The 20422-nt window shown below is 43.9% G+C and overlaps 1 protein-coding gene across 1 annotated transcript in view; it reads right to left on the bottom strand.

Annotated features, from left to right (window-relative positions):
• Positions 1 to 20422, bottom strand: part of CNTRL (centriolin) — a 42230-nt gene that overhangs the window by 845 nt on the left and 20963 nt on the right. The window contains exons 22-42 of the mRNA XM_070955608.1: positions 20100 to 20247; positions 18290 to 18585; positions 17470 to 17675; positions 16903 to 17095; positions 16257 to 16387; positions 15352 to 15492; positions 14897 to 15023; positions 13178 to 13342; positions 11808 to 11967; positions 11589 to 11704; positions 10541 to 10758; positions 9372 to 9529; positions 9120 to 9193; positions 7946 to 8134; positions 7085 to 7310; positions 5816 to 6021; positions 4334 to 4474; positions 3248 to 3523; positions 2123 to 2185; positions 1778 to 1963; positions 646 to 737 (exon numbers count right to left, since the gene is read on the bottom strand). Coding sequence (XP_070811709.1) covers positions 660 to 737; positions 1778 to 1963; positions 2123 to 2185; positions 3248 to 3523; positions 4334 to 4474; positions 5816 to 6021; positions 7085 to 7310; positions 7946 to 8134; positions 9120 to 9193; positions 9372 to 9529; positions 10541 to 10758; positions 11589 to 11704; positions 11808 to 11967; positions 13178 to 13342; positions 14897 to 15023; positions 15352 to 15492; positions 16257 to 16387; positions 16903 to 17095; positions 17470 to 17675; positions 18290 to 18585; positions 20100 to 20247 — 3498 coding nt within the window. The 3' untranslated portion in view covers positions 646 to 659. The remainder of the gene's footprint in view (positions 1 to 645; positions 738 to 1777; positions 1964 to 2122; positions 2186 to 3247; positions 3524 to 4333; positions 4475 to 5815; positions 6022 to 7084; positions 7311 to 7945; positions 8135 to 9119; positions 9194 to 9371; positions 9530 to 10540; positions 10759 to 11588; positions 11705 to 11807; positions 11968 to 13177; positions 13343 to 14896; positions 15024 to 15351; positions 15493 to 16256; positions 16388 to 16902; positions 17096 to 17469; positions 17676 to 18289; positions 18586 to 20099; positions 20248 to 20422) is intronic.

Genomic DNA, 20422 nt, shown 5'->3' with positions numbered 1-20422 from the left:
ACCGTCATAAATGTGAGTCAGTTGCCAAGCAAAGGTCATTAAGCGCGAAAAACGGTCATAAGCCACTTTTTTCAATGCCGTTGTTAACTGAAGCAACTGTTGTTATGTCAAGGACTACCTGTAACCTGCAGTTTTGTCCTTGGTTATCACAACTGTCGAGCATCACAATGGATTTTTAAGGTCTTGTCCAGACCAGAGTAGAAACCCTTTGTCATGCTACTAAGAAGGAATATATATGTCAATGGTGACTTCGGCCTTTGAATAGGTCAACCCGTGTTTAAAACTATTTGTCAACCTGCAAAGCTTTCAAGTTGCCATGAGCAGGAGGGAGGGAGACCTGAAGTGAATTCCATACATTCTTCCTGACCGCAATCAGAAGGAGGGTGTTAGGTTTCACAGCCAGCCAAAGTGGTTAATTGGAGAATGTGATTTATGACATGGCCAGACAAGTGGGGAGAGACAGGGTCATAGGGGAACGTAAATCTACGTGGGATCAGTCCTAACTGCATCCCAGTATTGCCGGAATGTTGTTCCTAATAAATGACTGTATTCCCTTTGAAGTTTGGATCATGGCTCATGAATTAATTAGGGCATCTTTCGGAAACTTGACACTATTCACAGCTCGGTGCGTCTTGCACCTCTCACCTGCTTTGTTGAAGCTATGTCTTGAACTGATAAGTCACTTGAGATTGGCCTGAAGTGTCTGCAGTCGTCCAGGGAGAAGGAGCTGTGGTGGACTAGGGAAAAAAACAACAAACCAGAACTTTAACGCAACATGAAAAACTAAAAATCGTACAGGTACCATTTTTTTGAAGCAGAAGTGCTCTTTAGGTAGAAAACGCTTTAAATGGATTTCGAATGCTTTCATGTACACCTTTTTCCTTCAAGCGATGTTCATTAACTTTTCCAAAGTGAATATATTTACCGTTCGTAGCCTAACCCAGCGCGTCCCCAACCTTTTGGGCACCAGGGACTGATTTTTCCACGGACCTGGTTTTGCGTGATGCCTGCATCCCACGGATGGGGCTTCGCTTGTTTGCGCGTCCCTGTTTCTGGCATGCCGTGGCCCTGTACTGGTCCATGGACCGGGGGTTGGGGACCACTGGTGTAACGCCCTCCATCCATTCCGAGAAAGAAGGGTTTAAATCTTTCCCAAGTTGGTAAGGTAAAGGTAAAGGTTCCCCTCGCACATATGTGCTAGTTGTTCCCAACTCTAGGGGGCGGTGCTCATCTCCGTTTCAAAGCCGAAGAGCCAGCGCTGTCCGAAGATGTCTCCGTGGTCATGTGGCTGGCATGACTCAACGCCAAAGGCGCACGGAACGCTCTTACCTTCTCACCAAAGGTGGTCCCTATTTTTCTACTTGCATTTTTTTTACCTGCTTTCAAACTGCTAGGTTGGCAGAAGCTGGGACAAGTCACGGGAGCTCACCCTGTTACGCAGCACTAGGGATTCGAACCACTGAACTGCCGACCTTTCAATCGACAAGCTCAGCGTCTTAGCCACTGAGTCCAAGTTGGTACACCTTGCAAATATCCAGTGCGTAAAATAACGCTGGCTTTGGACCTTTTCAAAAGGATTAGTGTTGTTGTTTTTAACACTGCTGTATTAAATCTATTTTTCGAGGGGGGGAAATAGGGGCACTTTAGAAAAAGGCCACGGAGAAAGGACGGTCCCTTTGGATCCGGGCTGAATGGGATAAACATGAGGCGTGCGCTACCATAAAGATTGTTCGACGCAAATGCTAGCGAAGAAAACCACGTGGCAGGACCCACATACCTGGTTCTTTGCATCTGTGAATCCCGAGGAATTTAACGATGGAAACAAGGAATCTGTAGAACTGCTGCTAACCAGCTCGTCCAGGGCATCGACTTGTCTCCGCAGGCTGTGGAGGGTGCCCTCAGTCTGCTGTTTCCCTTTTATTAATGCCTCCACCTGCTTTGACATGCATTGCCGGAGTTGAGCCTAGATGGATAATGTTGAAGTGAAATAATCAGCTGGGAAGATGTCCCTTCTATTGTTGTAACTTCTAACGGTCACTTAATGAACTGTCATAAGTCAAGGACTGACTGTATTGGACCATTTATTCCCCATCCCAAGCAAATAAATCTGAATCATCACTACCTTGAGACGATCTTCCTGGTGCTGCAGTTGTTCCCGGCGTGCCTTTCCACGCCACTGTTCATCCTTGAGAGAAGAAAGAATTGGTGAAGAGACTAATCGGCAAGTAACTTAAGGGAAACAAGAAGATATCTCTTGACATCCCTTCACACTCATTCAGGGTGGAATGTGGTTAACTATCACACATGTAGCAAACGCAGTGATATTGTGTACTGTCAGACAATAGCTATCACACGGGTATTTTAAATGCGGACTCCTACTTACAAGCTCTAGCCGAAGCAGAGATTTAAAACCAAGCTTCTAGATCTCATTTTTAAAAAAACTTACTGTTTTATCATACAAAATAAAATACAAAACAGTAAAACAAACAAAAATGGAACAAAACAGAAACACACCTTCAAACCGAACAACCACAAACAAGGGGAAAAAATAGTGTACAAAAAAGGAGGGAAAAATGGTTAATTAAATTTGACATTGAACATGTAGGATCCAATCTGGCTGGGTGCTGAAAGAAAGAAAAAGCAATAAATTCTCCTCCCCTTTTACAAATACATATATTTGTATATTCATGTAATGTTTAGCTCAACCTGTTGACTGCTTTTCTTTCTCTTTCTTTCTTTTTCTTTCTTTCTTTTTCTTTTTCTTTCTTCCTTCTTTTCTTTCTTTCTTTCTTTCCTTCCTTCCTTCTTTCCTTTTCTTTCTCTCTCTATCTATCATTTCTCTCTCTATCTCTCGAAGAAAATGCAGTCAACAGGTTGAGCTAAACATTACACTAATCTTCAAATCCCTCTATTAACCATGCTATTATATTTAGCATGCAGAAAGTCCACAAATGTTTTCCAACCTCTTATAGATCTCTTATTTTTAAATTAGAAATAAACCTGGATGGTTAGTAACCAAAACTGAAAAATGGGAGAGTGGTGGAAAGGAAGGCTCGTTGACCAACTGCACGTGGGAACAAGCTGCCTGGATGTATGGATTTCTAATATAAGTGCACAACCTACACTTTCTCGCACAGAAGATGCAGAAGTTCCTTCTTCAAGTGGGACATTCATGCTAGCTACAGTATTGTGTGTGTGGCCCATTGTTCTGATCCTTGATACAACTTTACTTCTTAACATAACTTACCGTGATGTGAACTTTGGAGAGGTCCAGCTTTTCATCCCAAAACAGCATCCTGGCCTTGTTTTCGGTGAACGGGTAGTTCTCCTTCAGGCTTTCCACATCGCTCCAAAGCCTTGCCTTCCCTTCCAGCTCAGCTTCTCTATCCTCCAATAACTCTGGAGGAGATTGGCTCAGATCCTTCAAACCGTTCCTCATTTTGTCCTTCACTTCCAGCCTGACCAGCTTAACGGTGCCCTTCAGCTCTTTCTGCTGTTTCTCCAGGTCCTCCTGGTTCTTCATCTAAGACACAAGAAGCAACAACAGTCATTCCACACCAAGTGGTTTTGCATCTCTATGATTCTGGGGGGAAGTGCCAGAAAGCCCCGTGGATGAGTTTATCTAATCAATGCAACTAATTAAACGTGAACATCTGAAGTGATTTATGTCTAATGATGCTTCCTTTCGCATTTTACAATTTATATTCCTTTTACATTACAGGTAATCCTCGATTTACCTAAGGCCACAACTGAGCCTTAGACGTCTCTTGCTAAGAGTGAGACTATGGTTAAGTGAGCTTTGCCCCCTTTTACAACCTTTCTGACCAACTGTTGTTAAGCGAATCACCGCCGTTGTTAAATTAGTCGCACGGCTGTTGAGTGAATCGGTCTTCCCCATTGATTTTGCCTGTTAGAAGGTCGCAAAAGGGGATAACTTTAATCCCGGGAACGTCATAAATAGGAATCGGTTGCCAAGTATCTGAATTTTGATTGGGTGACCCTGGGGATGCTGCGACGGTCGTAAGTGTGAAAAACAGTCCTAAGTCACTTTTTTTCAGTGCCGTTGTAACTTCGAACGGCCACTAAATGAACTGTTGTAAGCTGAGGTCTACCTGTATTAATTTATACACTGGCAGGAGAATCCCTAGAGCCCTGATAGCCCTTTCCTCTGCTTCATTCAAAGATCTCAGAGCTTGTGTATATTATACCTGGGAGAAGTCAACTTTGTACATTAATTCTAGATTGTGGGGAGAAGTTCATTCTCCTGGCCAGCAGGCCAAGAGGGGGCTTTTCTGGGAAACGAGGAGGCTGTTCGGAGGCTCCAGAGTGTTACCTGTGATTTGAGTTGTGCGTACTCTTCTTGGATCCGTCCAAGGTCCCTCATCAGCCGCTTGGCTCGCTCGTGATTCTCTCGGGCCACTTGTTCCAACGAGGTTATTTCTCGTTGCAAGCTGTAGTTTTCTTGCTTCTGTTCCTAAAATTACAACAGCAGGTTGGAGAAGAGTATTTTTCTTTCCCCCATCTGCCTTGGAATTAACAAACACATTCCATGGAGGGGTGGGGTGGGGTGGGGTGGAGTGAATGCTCCATTGTGATCCTTCATGATTTAAGGTTACGCACACGCACATTGGCCCCAGATGTCCATGCTAGATGGGGCAGACCTGGCCTGATACAAAACATCTGGAGGATACTAGTGTCTGGCCCCGCTTCAGATTTTCCAACGTGGATTGGATCCAAGAACTCCATGTTGTGAGTTACGAGAGAAAACTGGATTGCAAATCCAGAAGTGACCTACTGAAGTCCTACTACTGCCATGGATTCCTTTGGTGGTCTTGAATGAACCCCCCTTTCACTCGTGCCTCCCCCCCCCTCCCCAACAGAACCTCACAGAGTTGGAATGAGACTAGCTGAAGTTGTATTCTGCAATCACTTCCAATTAAAACTTTTAAATTAGTTTATCGAAGTATAAAATACAAAGGAAAAAAAGCATGGAAAAGTAAGAAGAGAGGAAGGGGAAAAAGCGGGGGCATAGTGTAACGGGAGAAAAAAAGGAAAAAGGCACCAACTTCCGACTCTCTTCGGCATAGTCAAAGGTAACAGCATTACAACTACAACTTTATGTTTTTATCCAGCAATATGTAAAAGCCGTTTCTATAACAATAAAAGGTAAAGGTTCCCCTCGCACATATGTGCTAGTCATTCCTGACTCTAGACGGTGGTGCTCATCTCCGTTTCAAAGCCGAAGAGCCAGCGCTGTCTGAAGACGTCTCCGTGGTCATGTGGCCGGCATGACTCAACGCCAAAGGCGCACGGAACGCTGTTCCCTTCCCACTAAAGGTGGTCCCTATTTTTCTACTTCCATTTTTTACGTGCTTTCGAACTGCTAGGTTGGCAGAAGCTGGGACAAGTCACGGGAGCTCATCTCGTTTACGTGGCACAAGGGATTCGAACCGCTGAACTGCCGACCTTTCGATCGACAAGCTCAGTGTCTTAGCCACTGCATCCCTTTTCTATAACAATAAGCCTGTCTAATTTACAAAAACAGAATCAAAGTTTCATTCCCCCCCCCACCCATTGCAAACACAAATTCCAGAAGCAATTTCGAACTAGAGACAAAATTATATTTAATTTAATCTCTTGTTTGGATAAAAGAAATCACTTCCAAGCATTCAGAGAGTTTGGTAGAACTGGGGGCCAAGCCAGCTGTTCCTCGTGTTCAAGAAACCCTCTCAATTTCTCGCCATCTCCCCTCTCTTCCACAACCCTCCAAAAATGGAAAAGAAGCGAATGGAGGTTGGTGAAGACAGTTACGTACCTGAAGGGCCCTTTCAAGCTGCTCCCTTTGAGCCTTGATGGTTTCCTTCAAGGTTGCCATTTGCTTCTCTGCTCTTATGTGGTCTGCTTGCAGTCGGTCCTGGAGCAGCCTCTCCTCGGCTCTGGAGAGGCCGAGTTCTCTTTGCAGGGATGAAACCTCGCTCACCTTTTCTTGAAGCTTCTGTTCTTTTTCAGAGAGCTGATGCCCTGGAATCAGAGGAGCCGGTCTTGGTTACCCAACCAACCTTACCAAGAGCCTCGGATGTGTGTGCTTTTCCATTTGCTGAAGGACATCCCTAAGAGAATGTATGATGATTGTTGGCAGAGCAGGGACAAAAACAGCCAGAGAAAGGATTGAAGCCTGGGAAACGGTACCCCTGGTCAGTCAACAGGAGTGATGATTTACCACCAGCCTATCAGGTACTTAAGAGCCGAGGGCATGGTGTCACAAGGAAACAACAATTAACAATTTACTGTATAAGACACACTCCCCCCCTCCCAAAAGAGGCTGAAAATTTGGGTGCATCTTATACTCCGAATGTAACTTTTTTGAAGCTTTTTGTCAGCCCTAATGAGACGCTAGTGAGTGAAGCGATCTTCCGCACTTCGCCTGCTTTTCTCATTGCTTCTCTCTCCAAAGATCAGCTGTGCTTTAGAAGCTGTTTTTTTATCCCCAAAAAGGGGATAAAAAGCGCATGCGCACACTCAAAACCAGTGAACTAATGTGCTGAAGCTGACCAGATTAAGGACACTAGCCAGATGAATTCCTGGTAGGCAGATTTCCCCCCCGCCCCATTTTCCTCCCCAAAAACTAAGCTGCATTTTATACTCCAAAAAACACGGCAATAGCCAATCATCTGCATCCTAATTAAACAAATAAAAGCTACACACAACCAGCAACCATAAAAATACAATGTGTAGAAGAGCCCAACGCACATATTCTGGGAGAGAGAAGTTCCAGCACGAGCCCAAAAGCTTGGAAGAATAAACCTTTGGGACCCGGTGACCGATTCAGATTGGATCCTGCAGAATTCGTGATATCTAAATGCTAGTCTCTTTGCAGACAGCTCAAAATATTTGAAAGGGAATGCTTTTTAGTAGATAAAACTCCCAAATGAGCTGTATACAACTAGTTGCCCAGTGACTTTGGGGTGTGAATCTTGCTCACTCCCTCATCCTTAGCTGCAAATACCACGCTGACTTTCTTACTCAATGGAGATGCATTTCTCATGAAAATACATCCACGTTCCCGGTCTCAAATACAACTCACAGGCTTTGCGGAGTTTTCCTTCAAGAGCTGAAATGTGAGATTCCCCTTTCTGGAGCTTCCGGATCCGTTCTTCCATCTCTTGGACCTTGGCTACAGCTTGTGTCAGCTGACCCTGCTGCTCTTCCAGTTCTTGCTCTAGCTGCTTTTTCTGATGCTTCAGTATGTCTGTGTACTCTGTCAACTTTTTTTCTTCGTGCTGGACATCTTCTCTGAGCTGTTGAAGGACCTAGATGAAATCAACCAAGCGAGAGTTAAGGTGGCTTGCGGTAAGAGGCTACTGGGATGGGTGGGTGGTCTGGTTTCTTTAGTGATCTGAGATCTCCCCCTGCTTAAAGGTATTTTGCATAATAAGAATCCTATTTTTTTACCTATTTTCTTTTTAAGTGTTTCTCTTTTAACTCTTTAGGTCTGTTTGGTCTAATGGTGAAGGCACCAGGCTAGAAAACAGGAAACCCTGAGTTCAAGTCTTGATTTAATAATCATGAACGCCAGCTGAGTGACTTTGGAGCAGTCCCTCTCTCTCTCTCAGCCCAACCCACCTCACAGGGTTGTTGTGGGGAAAATAGGGGGAGGAAGGTGCGTGGAATATGTTTTCTGCCTTGAGTTATTTGTAAAATAATAAAGGTGGGGCATGGATTAAATAAATAATAAACGAACTCCTGTAAATAGTAAACAACTGGGCTCAGAGAGTAGCCGTTGTACGGAGAGGCTACTGAATCACTGATCCGAGATCCATTATGGCTTCTTTCACCTCCTGAATCAACCTTTCCATTCCCCCCGCCAACTTGTTCATTTTTTAAAAAGGAAGAATTCAGCCAGCAGATCAGTCAAACACAAAATGTAAAAAAAAGATGAATGTACCGTCTCTTGTTTGGCCTGTTTCACCTCCTGTTCCTCAAGCTCCTTGTGGAGTTGGTGTAGCCGGTTTTCCTTTTCCCTTCGGGCTTCTTGGGCCTCTTTGCACTTCCTGGAAGATTCGTGGAGGGTGTCTTTGAGGACCTTCTGTTCTTGGAGCAGATCCTCCTTTGCCTTTGCGGCCTCTTTCACGTCCTGCAGTTCCAGAGTGAATAGAATAGAATAGAATTCGTTATTGGCCAAGTGTGATTGGACACACACAAGGAATTTGTCTTTGGTGCCTACGCTCTCAGTGTACATAAAAAGACAAGATACGTTCGTCAAGAATCATAAGGTAAAACACTTAATGATAGTCATAGGGTACAAATAAGCTATCAAATCATACTAGGAAACAATATCAATATAAATCATAAGGATACCAGCAACAAAGTTACAATCATGCAGTCATAAGTGGGAGGAGATAGGTGATAGGAACGATGAGAAGATTTAATAGTAGTGCAGATTTAGTGAATAGTTTGACAGTGTTGAGGGAATTATTTGTTTAGCAGAGTGATGGTATTCGGGAAAAACCTATCCTTGTGCCTAGTTGTTCTGGTGTGCAGTGCCTTATAGCGTCGTTTTGAAGGTAGGAGTTGAAGCAGTTTATGTCCAGGATGCGAGGGGTCTGTAAATATTTTCCCAGCCCTCTTTTTGACTCATGCAGTAAACAGGTTCTCAATGGAAGGCAGGTGGATAGCAATTATTTTTTCTGCAGTTCTAATTATCCCCTGAAGTCTCTGTCTGTCTTGTTGGGTTGCAGAGCCAAACCAGACAGTTATATGATATGCAGATGACAAACTCAATAATATAAGAATAGCTGCAAGCGAAAGATTTAAGATGCTTGTTAATTGCTGCAGATCAACGTCTTTGATGGGGTATCTCAGGAACCTACTAAGTAGGCCGCTGCTACAGATAAATCTGGATGCAGCTCGCAGGAGAACAATTGCAAATAGACTTTCTTTTTGCCCTTTTTAATTTCCTGTAGAAAATCATGCCTTATTGTAGCAGTTTGCAGTCTGATTTTGGCTGAGGTATTATATCGTTGCCCTGACTTTGCATCCTTGGGGGAAAAAATGTAGCTCCTGGCTGCAGTACTTTTCCTCATCCTTAACACGGAACAGTAAATCTAAACGAAACTCACCTGCTCCAACAGCTGAAGGTAATGCCTGGAATTGTTCAGTTCCGTTTTCAAAACCTCCAATTCCTCCTTTTTTCCTAAAGGGGAAAATAATTGCAATATTTTGAGGAAGAGGTCAATCGCCAAGAAAAACAGAAAAGGCACGGGAGACGATTTGATTAAAAAGATCGTAATCTTGATGGTGTTTTATCCCGCACAAGACACATATGGAAAAGGACTGGGATAAAAAGAGATTTGAAAAAAAGTTTCCCGTACCATGCAACTGCTTCTGTAGCTCAGCGACATCCTTGTTCAGAACTATTTTCTGGTTGTGAAGCTGATCGATATCAAGCTGCAGCTTTTGGAAATCCAAAATGGATTTTTCTTTGCTGGCGAGAATAGTTTTATTATTATCTTCCGTAGAGGCTAAGGTTCTGCCAAAAGAAAAAGCCACGTGTTTACTTCACCAATGTCTATGGAGACTCTCAACATCCATGCTTGTCCCAAAGGTGCTTTTTCAAAAGGCAACTGGACTTTGTTTTTTCTTTGAGTACGTTTCGCTTCTCGTCCAAGGAGGTTCTTCAGTTCTGAAGAAGAAGAACTGAAGAAGCTTCTTGGATGAGAAGTGAAACGTCTTCAAGGAAAAACGAAGTCCAGTTGCCATTTGAAAAAGCACCTTTGGGATTCACTTTGCAAAATTAAAGCAGAGAGGCAGGTGCAGCTTGGTGGATTGCTAAGAACTGAATACAAAATCAGTCTGTTTCGTCTCACAGACCTTGGCTGAAATTAACGTATCAGCAGGTCTGGGATATACTCTGGGATAAAACAGCACAATCTAGTCATTGTCTATTTCATATGAAAGGAAAACCAGTGTACGTAGTTTCTCTAATGCCATGGAGAAAGTAGAACTTTTCAAAAGCAGAAATCTCCTGCTTGGGCCGCGGGGTTGGACTAGATGACCTACAAGGTTCCCTTCCAACTCTGTTAATCTGTTAAAATATTCAAAGAAGAATCTACCACAACTGAGCCCAAAATTTCTGTCGCTACAGTGAGACAGTTAAGTGAGTTTTGTCCTGTTTTACAACCTTTCTTGCCACGGTTAAGTGAATCACTGCTAAATTAGTCACACAGTTGTTAAATGAATCTGGCTTCCTAGATTTTGCTTGCCGGAAAAGGGGATCACGTAACCGCAGGACACTGCAACCGTCATAAATACGGGTCAGTTGCCAGGCAGCTGAGATTTTAGCATGCTGCAATGGTCGTAAGTGTGAAAAACGGTCGTAAGTCACATTTTTTTCAGTGCCGTTGTAACTTCGAACGGTCACTAAACAAACTGCTGTAAGTTCGAGGACTACCTGCGTAAGTACATTCCTATAAAATGACCTCTTTGGGGATTTTGTATTGGCTAAGGTCGAAAACGCCCCTTTCCCAATCGCCATTGTCACCTTTTGCTTTGGGAGAATTTCTCCTCTAGGCTTTCGCAGCTGGCTTCCAGCTGTCGCTTCTCATCGTTCAGAACCCTGACGCGGTTTTGCAGAAGGTGGAGCTGAGAAGTCAGCCGCTCGGCTTCCTGCTGAGCCTCCTGGAGAAGCTGCCTCTGGTGCTCGACCTCCCCTCGTTGGCGTTGGGATGCTTGCTGGAGATTCTCCAGTTCCAGCTTCTCCTGGGGTTTACAAAAAAAAAAAAAAAAATGTCTGCATAAAAACAGCTGCCCCAAAATTTAACTCCCCCCCATCACTGCACCCTCATTAGAGTGGTGCGGTGTGCCTAGAGGGGGAGCTCTCGCCTCACAATCAGGAGGCTGTGAGTTCGATCCTGGGTAGAGGCAGGTATTTCTCTCTCTGGGAACAATGAGAATATATCTGCTGAACAAAACTCCGTATTGGCGACAGGAAGGGCATCCGGCCAGTAAACACTCTGATAGCTCCATTCAGTTACCCCAAACTCCACCCTTCAAGGGATTATGGGGATGAAAGGAGATGATGATGATGATGATGATCACTCTTTCTCTTTTATTCATTAAACTTGAAACTCAGTCAACTGAACATTCAAAAATGCATCACAAATACCATTGACTGGTGCTAATGGTTGATACGGGTTGCTGCCAGCGTCCTAGGTATCAATCATTATCATCATCTGTATGGTTGCCTATTCCCAAGATTCTGAGTAATTAAAAATCAAAATCGTAAGATAATAAACGCATCACCCAAATATAAACATTATAAACTGGGAAACACAAAGTCATGCGTTGGTGTTCTCTTAGCTTGGCCGTTCACTTGCAGATGTTTCATTATCCAACAAGGTAACACCATCAGTGCTACAGCGAGTGTGGAGGATTGATCCCTATTTATATACAGTAGCTTGCCCTCCTGTATTAGTGGAGGTGCGGCTTTCTCCTTGTTTAGAAAAGTGAGATTAACCAATGTTATCTGCAGAAGCTCAAGGCAGGGATTCCTAAACCGAACCATAACTACAAAATGTGTTTTTTTTCACCTCTAGAAGCAACCTTTCGATTTTTTCCAACTCGTTCGCCTTTTGGTTATGCTGAAATTTCAGGGTTTCGACCTCCTCTTTTCCCAGATGTGCTGTTTCCAGCATGTGCTTCAGTTCTAATGAATGGCAGAAAAGGGCATTCATGTAAATATTGGTAGGTATATAGAAAGCTACAGATGTGGCTACAGGGTTTTTTGGGGGTTTTTTTTGGAGCCAAACCTGTCTTATGCTTCTTTATCAGCCCCAGGATATCCTGTAGCTTTGTTTCTTCTTTTCGGATATTCTGCATGACGAGAGATAGCTGGGACCTTTTCTCGCTTAGCTGGGCATTGAGTTCTCCCTTCTGAACACTCAGGTCTTCTAGAAAAGCCTTCATTTCCTAGGAAAAGGATGAAGATAGAATTGAAGGGCTTGTTGCAAAATGTGCAAACAAGCAGCTCCATTATCTCCAAAGTGCTTTAAAAAAAAAAAAAAAGCAACTGAACTGTTTTTTGAGGAAGAAGAAGTTTCACTTCTCATCCAAGAAGCTTCATCACTTGTGACAACTGATAAAGATTCTTGGCTGAGAAGCAAAACATCTTCTTCTTCCTTCTCCTTCAAAAACACTAAACCTATTTTTTCTTTAAAGACAACTATGGCTGGATGAAAGAAAATTTTAACACATTAAGAAAACTAAGATCATGGCATCCGGCCCTCTCAATTTCTGGCAAATAGATGGGGAAGAAATGGAGGTAGTGACAGATTTTGTTTCCCTGGGCTCCAAGATCACCACAGATGGGGACTGCAGCCAAGAAATTTAAAATACGCTTGCTCCTGAGGAGGAAAGCTATGGCAAATCTAGATAGCTTATTAAAAAGCAGAGACATCACCCTGCCAACAAAAGTGCATATAGTCAAAGCTATGGTGTTCCCAGTTGCAATAGATGGCTGTGAAAGTTGGACCATAAGGAAGGCTGAGAGCCAAAGAATGGAGGCCTTTGAACGATGGTGCTGGAGAAGACTCCTGCGAGTCCCTTGGACTGCAAGGCGATCCAACCGGTCAGTCCTAGAGGAGATCAACCCTGACTGCTCTTTAGAAGACCAGATCCTGAAGAGGAAACTCAAATACTTGGGCCACCTAATGAGAAGGAAGGACTCCCTGGAGAAGAGCCTAATGCTTGGAACGATTGAGGGCAAAAGAAGAAGGGGACGGCAGAGAACGAGGTGGCTGGATGGAGTCACTGAAGCAGTTGGCATGAGCTTAAATGGACTCCAGAGGATGGTAGAGGACCGGAAGGCCTGGAGGAACATTGTCCATGGGGTCGGACATGACTTTGCAACTAACAACAACATGGCTGGATGACTGAGAATCTCCACAGAGAAGCAGCTCCATTCAGATTTAGTTCTTGCTCCAGGGTAACAAGCACATCTGATAGTACCTTTACTTTCTGAATGAGGAACGCTGAATTAAAACAATTCTCAAAACGGGAGCAAATTAAAACAACAGAATTGTTCCAATGACAAAACCTGACAGAGACTTTCTGGAGAAAACTTTTGAGCAATTGAAAAAACAAGCCTCTAAAAAAAACTGTAATGCGACTGGAAAAAGACCTTCATTAGATGCCGTTTTTCAGTTATCTCTGCCTCTCCATTCCCGAGAGCTTCTGCAAAGATGGCATTTTTCTCAGCAATGCTGTCTTGGAGGAGCCGTAGCTCGTTCCTTTTTTGATCGAGCAATCTGTCCACCAGGTGTAACTCTTGCTGCTGAACGGAGGTCTGCCGAAACAAGAAATTCAGTTCAGTTGTAGAAACAAGTCAAGTCTTTTATTTATCAGACTTCAGGGCAGCCCAAGATCTGTCCTTAATTATTTTTTTTTTTACCTGCCCTGGGTGGCAAGATGGTTAAATGCTTTCAGTGAGTGCACAGGAGCACCCTTGTTAATTCATGACTTTCCAAAACTTAACCAGCTCATTGGCTGAGCTGCTGGTCAGATAGCGACAAGGTCAGCGTGGCTCTTTGTAAATTTAAATACTACCAATAGTTGCACTAATATCACTGGTATTTGTGGATAATCAACTCCTCTGGTCATTAAGCCAGCCTTTTCCACTGTTTTCTATATGGCGGCATCCAAGGATTAGTGTCAGGCATGGAAGCCATCTTCTGCATTGGGCCTTCAGGCCTGCCACATTTAGTGCAGTGGGAAACTGGGAGGGGGGATTTATTTTATTTATTTTATTTTTGAATTTGTATACCGCCCTTCTCCCTGAGGACTCAGGGCGGTGAACAGCCAGATAAAAACATCAGATACAAATATTAAAACACATTTAAAAATATATATAGATTTGGCCCCATTAATTAAAACGATAAGCAAAACAAAACAATTAAAAAAACCCTTAAAAAGAAATTAAGCCAGCCCGGCTTGTTGAAAAAAGAAAGTTTTAAGGGCACGGCGGAAGGCACTGAGGTCATGGATTTTCCTTATCTCAGGGGGCAACTGATTCCAGAGGGTAGGTGCCCCCACAGAGAAGGCCCTCCCCCTGGGGGTCACCAGCCTGCATTGTTTGGCTGATGGCACCCCGAGGAGGCCCTCTCTGTGGGAGCGCACGGGTCGGTGGGAGGTCATCGGTGGCAGTAGACGGTCTCGAAGATAGCTAGGCCCTATGCCATGGAGCGCTTTAAAGGCGATAACCAACACCTTGAAGCGCACCCGGAAGATCACCAGGAGCCAGTGCAGTTCACGCAGGAGCGGTGTTACATGGGAGCGCCACGCTGCTCCCGTCACTACCCGCGCTGCTGCGTTCTGGACCAGTTGGAGCCTCCGGGTGCTCCTCAAGGGGAGCCCCATGTAGAGAGCATTGCAGTAATCAAGGCGAGAGGTTACGAGGGCATGAGTGACTGTGCACAAGGAATCCCGATCAAGAAAGGGCCGCAACTGGCGAATCAGGCGAACCTGATAAAAGGTCCCCATACAAAAGATTGTATGGAGCAAGGGTGATATATATAGTCATAATAACATTCCTTTCTCAGAGAGTCAAGGACAGTGGACAGATTGGATGGTTGAAACTGGGAGGCATCTCCAGTTGGCATGGTGTTTCAATTGGACCATGTGATGGACATATGGATGCTGGGCAGGGACTTCTTTTGAGTGGGGAAAACCTGGAAGCTTTCAGATTCGGATTTCCCCAGATGTGCCAATATGACACCTCTAATAAAATGTAACTTTGAGGAAACTTTGAGTTTTCTTTCGTTGGGGGTGTCGCTTGGAACGCTGAGTTAGCTCAGAACATTCCTATCTCTGGAAAATGTGGATCGGGAAGGATTCCACCCACCTGATCTTTTAATCTCTCTAGATCGTGCTTTTTGCTCAGAAGGATGTTCTCTGCTTCTTTGAGGATCTGTAGGTGGTGATCCTCATTGCCTTCTGCCACTTGGATGTCTGTTTGCAGCTTCTGAAGGCTGGAAAAGAATGAAATTGGGATGTATTTATTTTGGAGGAAGAGGAGGAAGAAAGATTTAAACACAGGGTGGCCCAGCGGCCCTTCGGTGAAACGGTGAAACAAGCTAGCATATTTGCCAAAACTGACTTAGCTCAAGTTGGCGGTCTACCCTCTCCCAAAAGGCACAGTATTATAGGTGCCCGTAATGTCTTAAAGGAAATTTTCAGAGAAAAGCACGTTGGGAGGTTATGGAGAGAAGGAAAAAAAAAAATAAAAAAAAGAAGAGGATGAACACCATCTACCCAGGAGGTTTGATGTCCATTAGATGCGCCAGTCTAAAAAAATACCTTTCGGTCAATATTTCTATCTTCTGGCTCAAGACTTGAAATTCAGAATCTTTTGCCGATACGATTTGGTTGATTTCTTTCAGAATTCCTTCTTGTTCCATCTTGTGCTGTTCCAAATTCTGGGCGTTTGCTTGAAGGAACCTGAAAGGCAGCCATCAAAAATCTCTTGATTGGTCACCTCTGAAAATCGATTCTTTTGAGGGGTGGGGGGTGGGTGTTATTTTAATTTTTTTAAATCACGAGCTAAACTTAAAATGTCCAATAGGCAAATTCTATGAACCATGAAACACACACATATACCCAGAACCAAATAATTTTTGAGCTTTTATCTCTTTCGTTTCCCGAGTGGACCTTAGGAAGTGGGTTTGATCACATCTTTTTATTCTCCTTTCCATATTTTAATCCTTCTTTGCACTTCTGCAAAGAAACCATTGGCAACCATGGGGATTTCACATTCTCCTTGAGGGCATAGGCAATCTTGTTTTAGATTTTAGAGGATCTGTGTTTGGAAACTGAATTTGCGGTTTGATTTAAGGGATGCTGTTCTGCTGATTCCGACAAGCTCACGGAGAGGTTTATAATAAAACGGCTAAATGTGCGCTGAGGTCAACACCATAGTTAAATAATAATGAAAGCTGAGTAAATATGGAGAAGGGCAGCCGATGATCAAAGCCATTAAACTGATTGCAGGTTAAGAAAGCTGGGTGTGCATACATATACAGGCTGCCTGCCACACCAATTCTGCTCCCAGAGCAACTGTTACATGCCCTTAAAAGTAAACAAGGCTGTTAGTTAAATCAGAAGCAAGAACTCTTTATGACTGCGTGTTCGCAACCTCCTGAGCCACCATCTGGCCCTGTTATGTTGAGGTGAAGAGTGTCCTCTTAAAAGTCACTTAGGTTCACCTGAGCTCCTGATCTGCTTTCACAAGCCTTACAGCCATCTCCCGAGTCCGTCGTTCAAGTTCCTCAGCTTCTTTCTCAGTGTGAGACAAGTGTTGCTTAGCGGTGTTGTATTTCTGAATAGTCTCTTTGGTCTAGAAGGGGAAATCAAAAGCACTATGACTAGTCAAAGAAGAATAATGCCATCACTCTGCTAAACAAATAATTCCCTCAACGCTGTCAAACTATTTACTAAGTCTGCACTACTATTAATCTTCTCATCGTTCCCACCACCCATCTCCTCCCACTTATGACTGTATGACTGTAATTTTGTTGCTTGGATCCTTACGATTTATATTGATATTGTTTCCTGATTGCTTATTTGTTCCCTATGACTATCATTAAGTGTTGTACCTTATGATTCTTGATGAACGTTATCTTTTCTTTTATGTACACTGAGAGTGTATGCGCCAAGACAAATTCCTTGTCTGTCCAATCATACTTGGCCAATAAAAAATTCTATTCTATTCTATTCTATAATTAAATTCTTTTATGACTACTCAAAGAATAATAATTCTATTATTCAGCCCTTGGAAGGGCTAAGAAAATATAGGACAAACAACCATGGGACGCCACTAGCAGGTATTTTAAATCAATATATTCAAATTACCTTTCCTCGAGTATTTTCGAGCTCAGTTTCAGCTTCAGCCAGAAGACAGTCAGCCTCTCTGAGTTCTGCCCGTCGCTTCAGAAGTGTCTTTTCCACGCATTCAATTTCATCCATGATACTTTCATGGCACTGGATTGAATTCTCCAATTCCAGCTCTGCAGTGAGGGCGTCCCCACGCCCTTCGATCAAGTCTCTAAAGCAGAGAGGAAGAAAGGAAGGATTGTAGACAGGTACCAAAAAATACCACTGATTTTCTGCTGTCGTCCTTAGCTCTAAATTGATCCCATCCCTTAAACATCAGTTTTAAGGTAAACAAGAGTTCTGAAAGGAAAGGAAAGTTATTCATTGAATAAATAATAGTATGAGATTGATAAAGTCATCCAGACCAAAAAAAAATGGCTTGCTCCCTACATCACAGGAGCTTCACAGGAAAAACTTGCTAAGCGGTGTCTCCTAAATGTTTCTTGCTGAATGGGCTAAAAAAGTGCCACGACATTCCACCCAGAGGAAAATCTCAGCATAGACTTTATTGTGGTTGTTAAACGTTTTGCTAGAGAGCTTGCTCACATGCGTTTACTTCTCTTCTGGGCTACCCGCTGCAGCTCTGCGACTTGGTATTCCAGCTCTTCTTTCTCCTTCAACAAGTCCTGTATGCCCTGGTTCAGTTCTTCCATCTCTTTATTAGGTTCACGAGAAGTTCTGGAGGACCCATCTTTGTGCCGCTGAGACCTCAAGGCCTCTATGCTGTCTTCTAGCCGCAAGATATCATTTTCCTGCAAACGATGGAGACCAAGTACATCATTAGAGTCTCTCTATCTCCCGATCCAATCAGGGGGTTCAATATTTGAGGGGCCGCCAAACAAGTAGTCAAACTATTTTCCAAAGCATCAAAAGGCAAGACAAGAAACAACGGATGGAAGCTAACGAAGGAAGGAAGCAACCTGGAATTAAGGAGAAATTTACTTTCAGAAATTGTGGGTGCTCGGTCACTGGAGGCTTTCAAAAACAGAATGGAGAACCATCTCTCTCTCTCTCACACACACACACACACTCTCCCTTCCTTCTATCCTATCATCCATCCAGCCACCACCCACCCACTCTCCCACCTGTTTTGGGGTGTCCTGTTTGAGCAGGGGGTTGGACTAGAAAACCTCCAAGCTCCCTTCCAACTATTATTCTATGTTCTAAAGCAAAAAAGGCTCAATTTATTTGTCACTATCCTTATCGTGCAGTCATGTGGTAGCCGACTATGAATCATTTCCAGATTACTGATGGATAGAATGGACGAAAGGGGTTAGGCTACGTTGATGGCTCCCATCTCTCGGCTACAACATAAAATCCAAAGATAATGAATTTTGTTTCAAAACCCGATTATGTAGCCTCTTACCAAGTTACGGTGGTCGGGGATGTTGCAATGAAGGATTCCCAGGGGAACCAATGGCACTGAATAGTTAGCAGGAAGAAGACCATAATGCAGCTGGACTCCGGTGGGAGGTGAGCCGTAGACCACGGATGTGGGAGCAACTGGGCCTCCGCTGACTTGCGCGGAGGGAGGCTGTAGGCCATACAGCACTGTCCCCTGGGGCACTGGGTTGCCATCTGGAAGCAGGGTATAAATGATGGATCCAGGAGGCAGGACGCAAGGAGCAGCGCTGGGGAGGGTTTCACCATCACCTTGGTGCCCTTCAGGGTGAGACACAGTGGAAAGAATGCCAGTTAAACACTGGAGGGCATGGATAAGGAACTTTTTGTGGAACACAAAGACACAAACAGCGAAGAGGTGTGCTCTCAGAAAAAGGAACAGCGTGTGGAACATTACTTCGGAGCTGATGGGTACAGAAGAATTGTTACCCTGTTTCCCTGAAAATTAGACCTCCCCAAATAAAAAGCCCAATCGGGCTTTTAAGCGCATGCGCTAAAATAAGCCCTCCCCAAAAATAAGCCCCCCTGAAAATAAGCCCTCCCTGAAAATATTTAAGCGCATGCACAGCCGGTCCCCGCCATTTCCTCTGATTAGGGTTAGGGAGACAGAACTGGAAATCAGGTAAGACGGCAAGAGGAGCCCCGTCTTGCTCCACGTGCCCCAAAATAATAAGACCTACCCGAAAATAAGACCAATCGCTTATTTCGGGGTTCAAAAAAATATAAGGCAGGGTCTTATTTTCGGGGAAACATGGTATTGGGTTTTGACCTGTCTGGTTTATCCAGGTAGTCCTCGACTTACGACCATAATTGAACCCAACATTTCTGTTGTTAAGGGAGACATTTGTTAAGTGAGTTTTGCCCCCATTTTACGACCTTTCTTTCCATGGTGGTTAAGCGAATCACTGCAGTGGATAAGTTATTAACCCGGATGTTAAGTGAATCTGGCTTCCCCGTTGACTTTGCTTGTCAGAAGGTCGCAAAAGAGGATCACGTGACACACACCCGCCCCCCAAGACACAGCAATGGTCATAAATATGAACCAGTTGCCAAGCATTTGAATTTTGATCATGGGCATGCCGCAAAGTTCGTAAGTGTGAAAAACAAGACGTAAGTCACATTTTTCAGTGCCACTGTAACTTTGAACGGGCACTAAACAAACTGTTGTAAGTCGAGGACTACCTGTAATGCAGGGTGTTCGTCACCTTGAAAGGTAGTAGTATGAATAAAATGCCAAGAATATTCCCTTTACAGTCAGGTTTACAATCAAGAAGCATACTGAGGCATTCCCAGTCTTTGCCTCTCACTGGTTCCCAGTAACATACTATACATAGCAAGGAGAAATTATGACCTTTTATTTATTTATCAAATTTTAAAAGCACCCATCTGCCTCCTAGGAACAAACAGCTATGCCTTGGCAAATAATCTGCCAGCTTTCTCTAGAAAGTAACTTGCAAGATACTGTATTTTTCAGACTATAAGAAGCACATAAATTTACAGGAGAAAAACAAGAAAAAAAAATGTTTTTGGCCTCTGCGCGTCGGATTTTCGCCCTCCCAGGCCCCCAGAAGCACTCGGCAATGCTCCGTACGGCACATTTTTGCCAAAAACGGGCCTGTTTTTGGCCTGCAGTGCTTCTGGGGGCCGGGGAGGGTGAAAACGCGACACGCGGAAGGCTTGGGAGCCTAAAAACACCCATATTCAGTCTATAAGACGCACCTAAATTTTCACCATTTTTGCGTCGAAAAGTACGGTAGTTAGCTGAACTGACTTACTGCTAGAGGAGGGTTCCTGCAAGCCAGCAGGGTAATGTGCTTTCTTGCTTTCGGTCAGCTTCCTGTCCTGTTTGACGATGGGAGTCGACACGGGACACTGTAAGATAATGCCTGAATCTTTGGTGCTCTGAGATGCAGGAGTAGACGCCTTGGAAAAGGAAGATAAACAACAACAAATAACCAACTTGAGTTGAGACAAATATTCCCTAGAGGGAAGGGCCCCAATGTAATGAGAGCATTTCAGGCAAAAATAAGGGAGTAAAAGCTATTATTTCAGATACTGGGGGGAAAAAATGGCTTGCAATAGGCAGAAAAACACCAAT

This window comes from Pituophis catenifer, unplaced genomic scaffold (genome assembly GCF_029215685.1).
Source record: "Pituophis catenifer annectens isolate HBS135680 unplaced genomic scaffold, rPitCat1.0.hap2 SCAF_17, whole genome shotgun sequence".
NCBI lineage: Eukaryota > Metazoa > Chordata > Lepidosauria > Squamata > Colubridae > Pituophis > Pituophis catenifer.
This window is presented reverse-complemented; position numbering and strand designations above follow the sequence as displayed.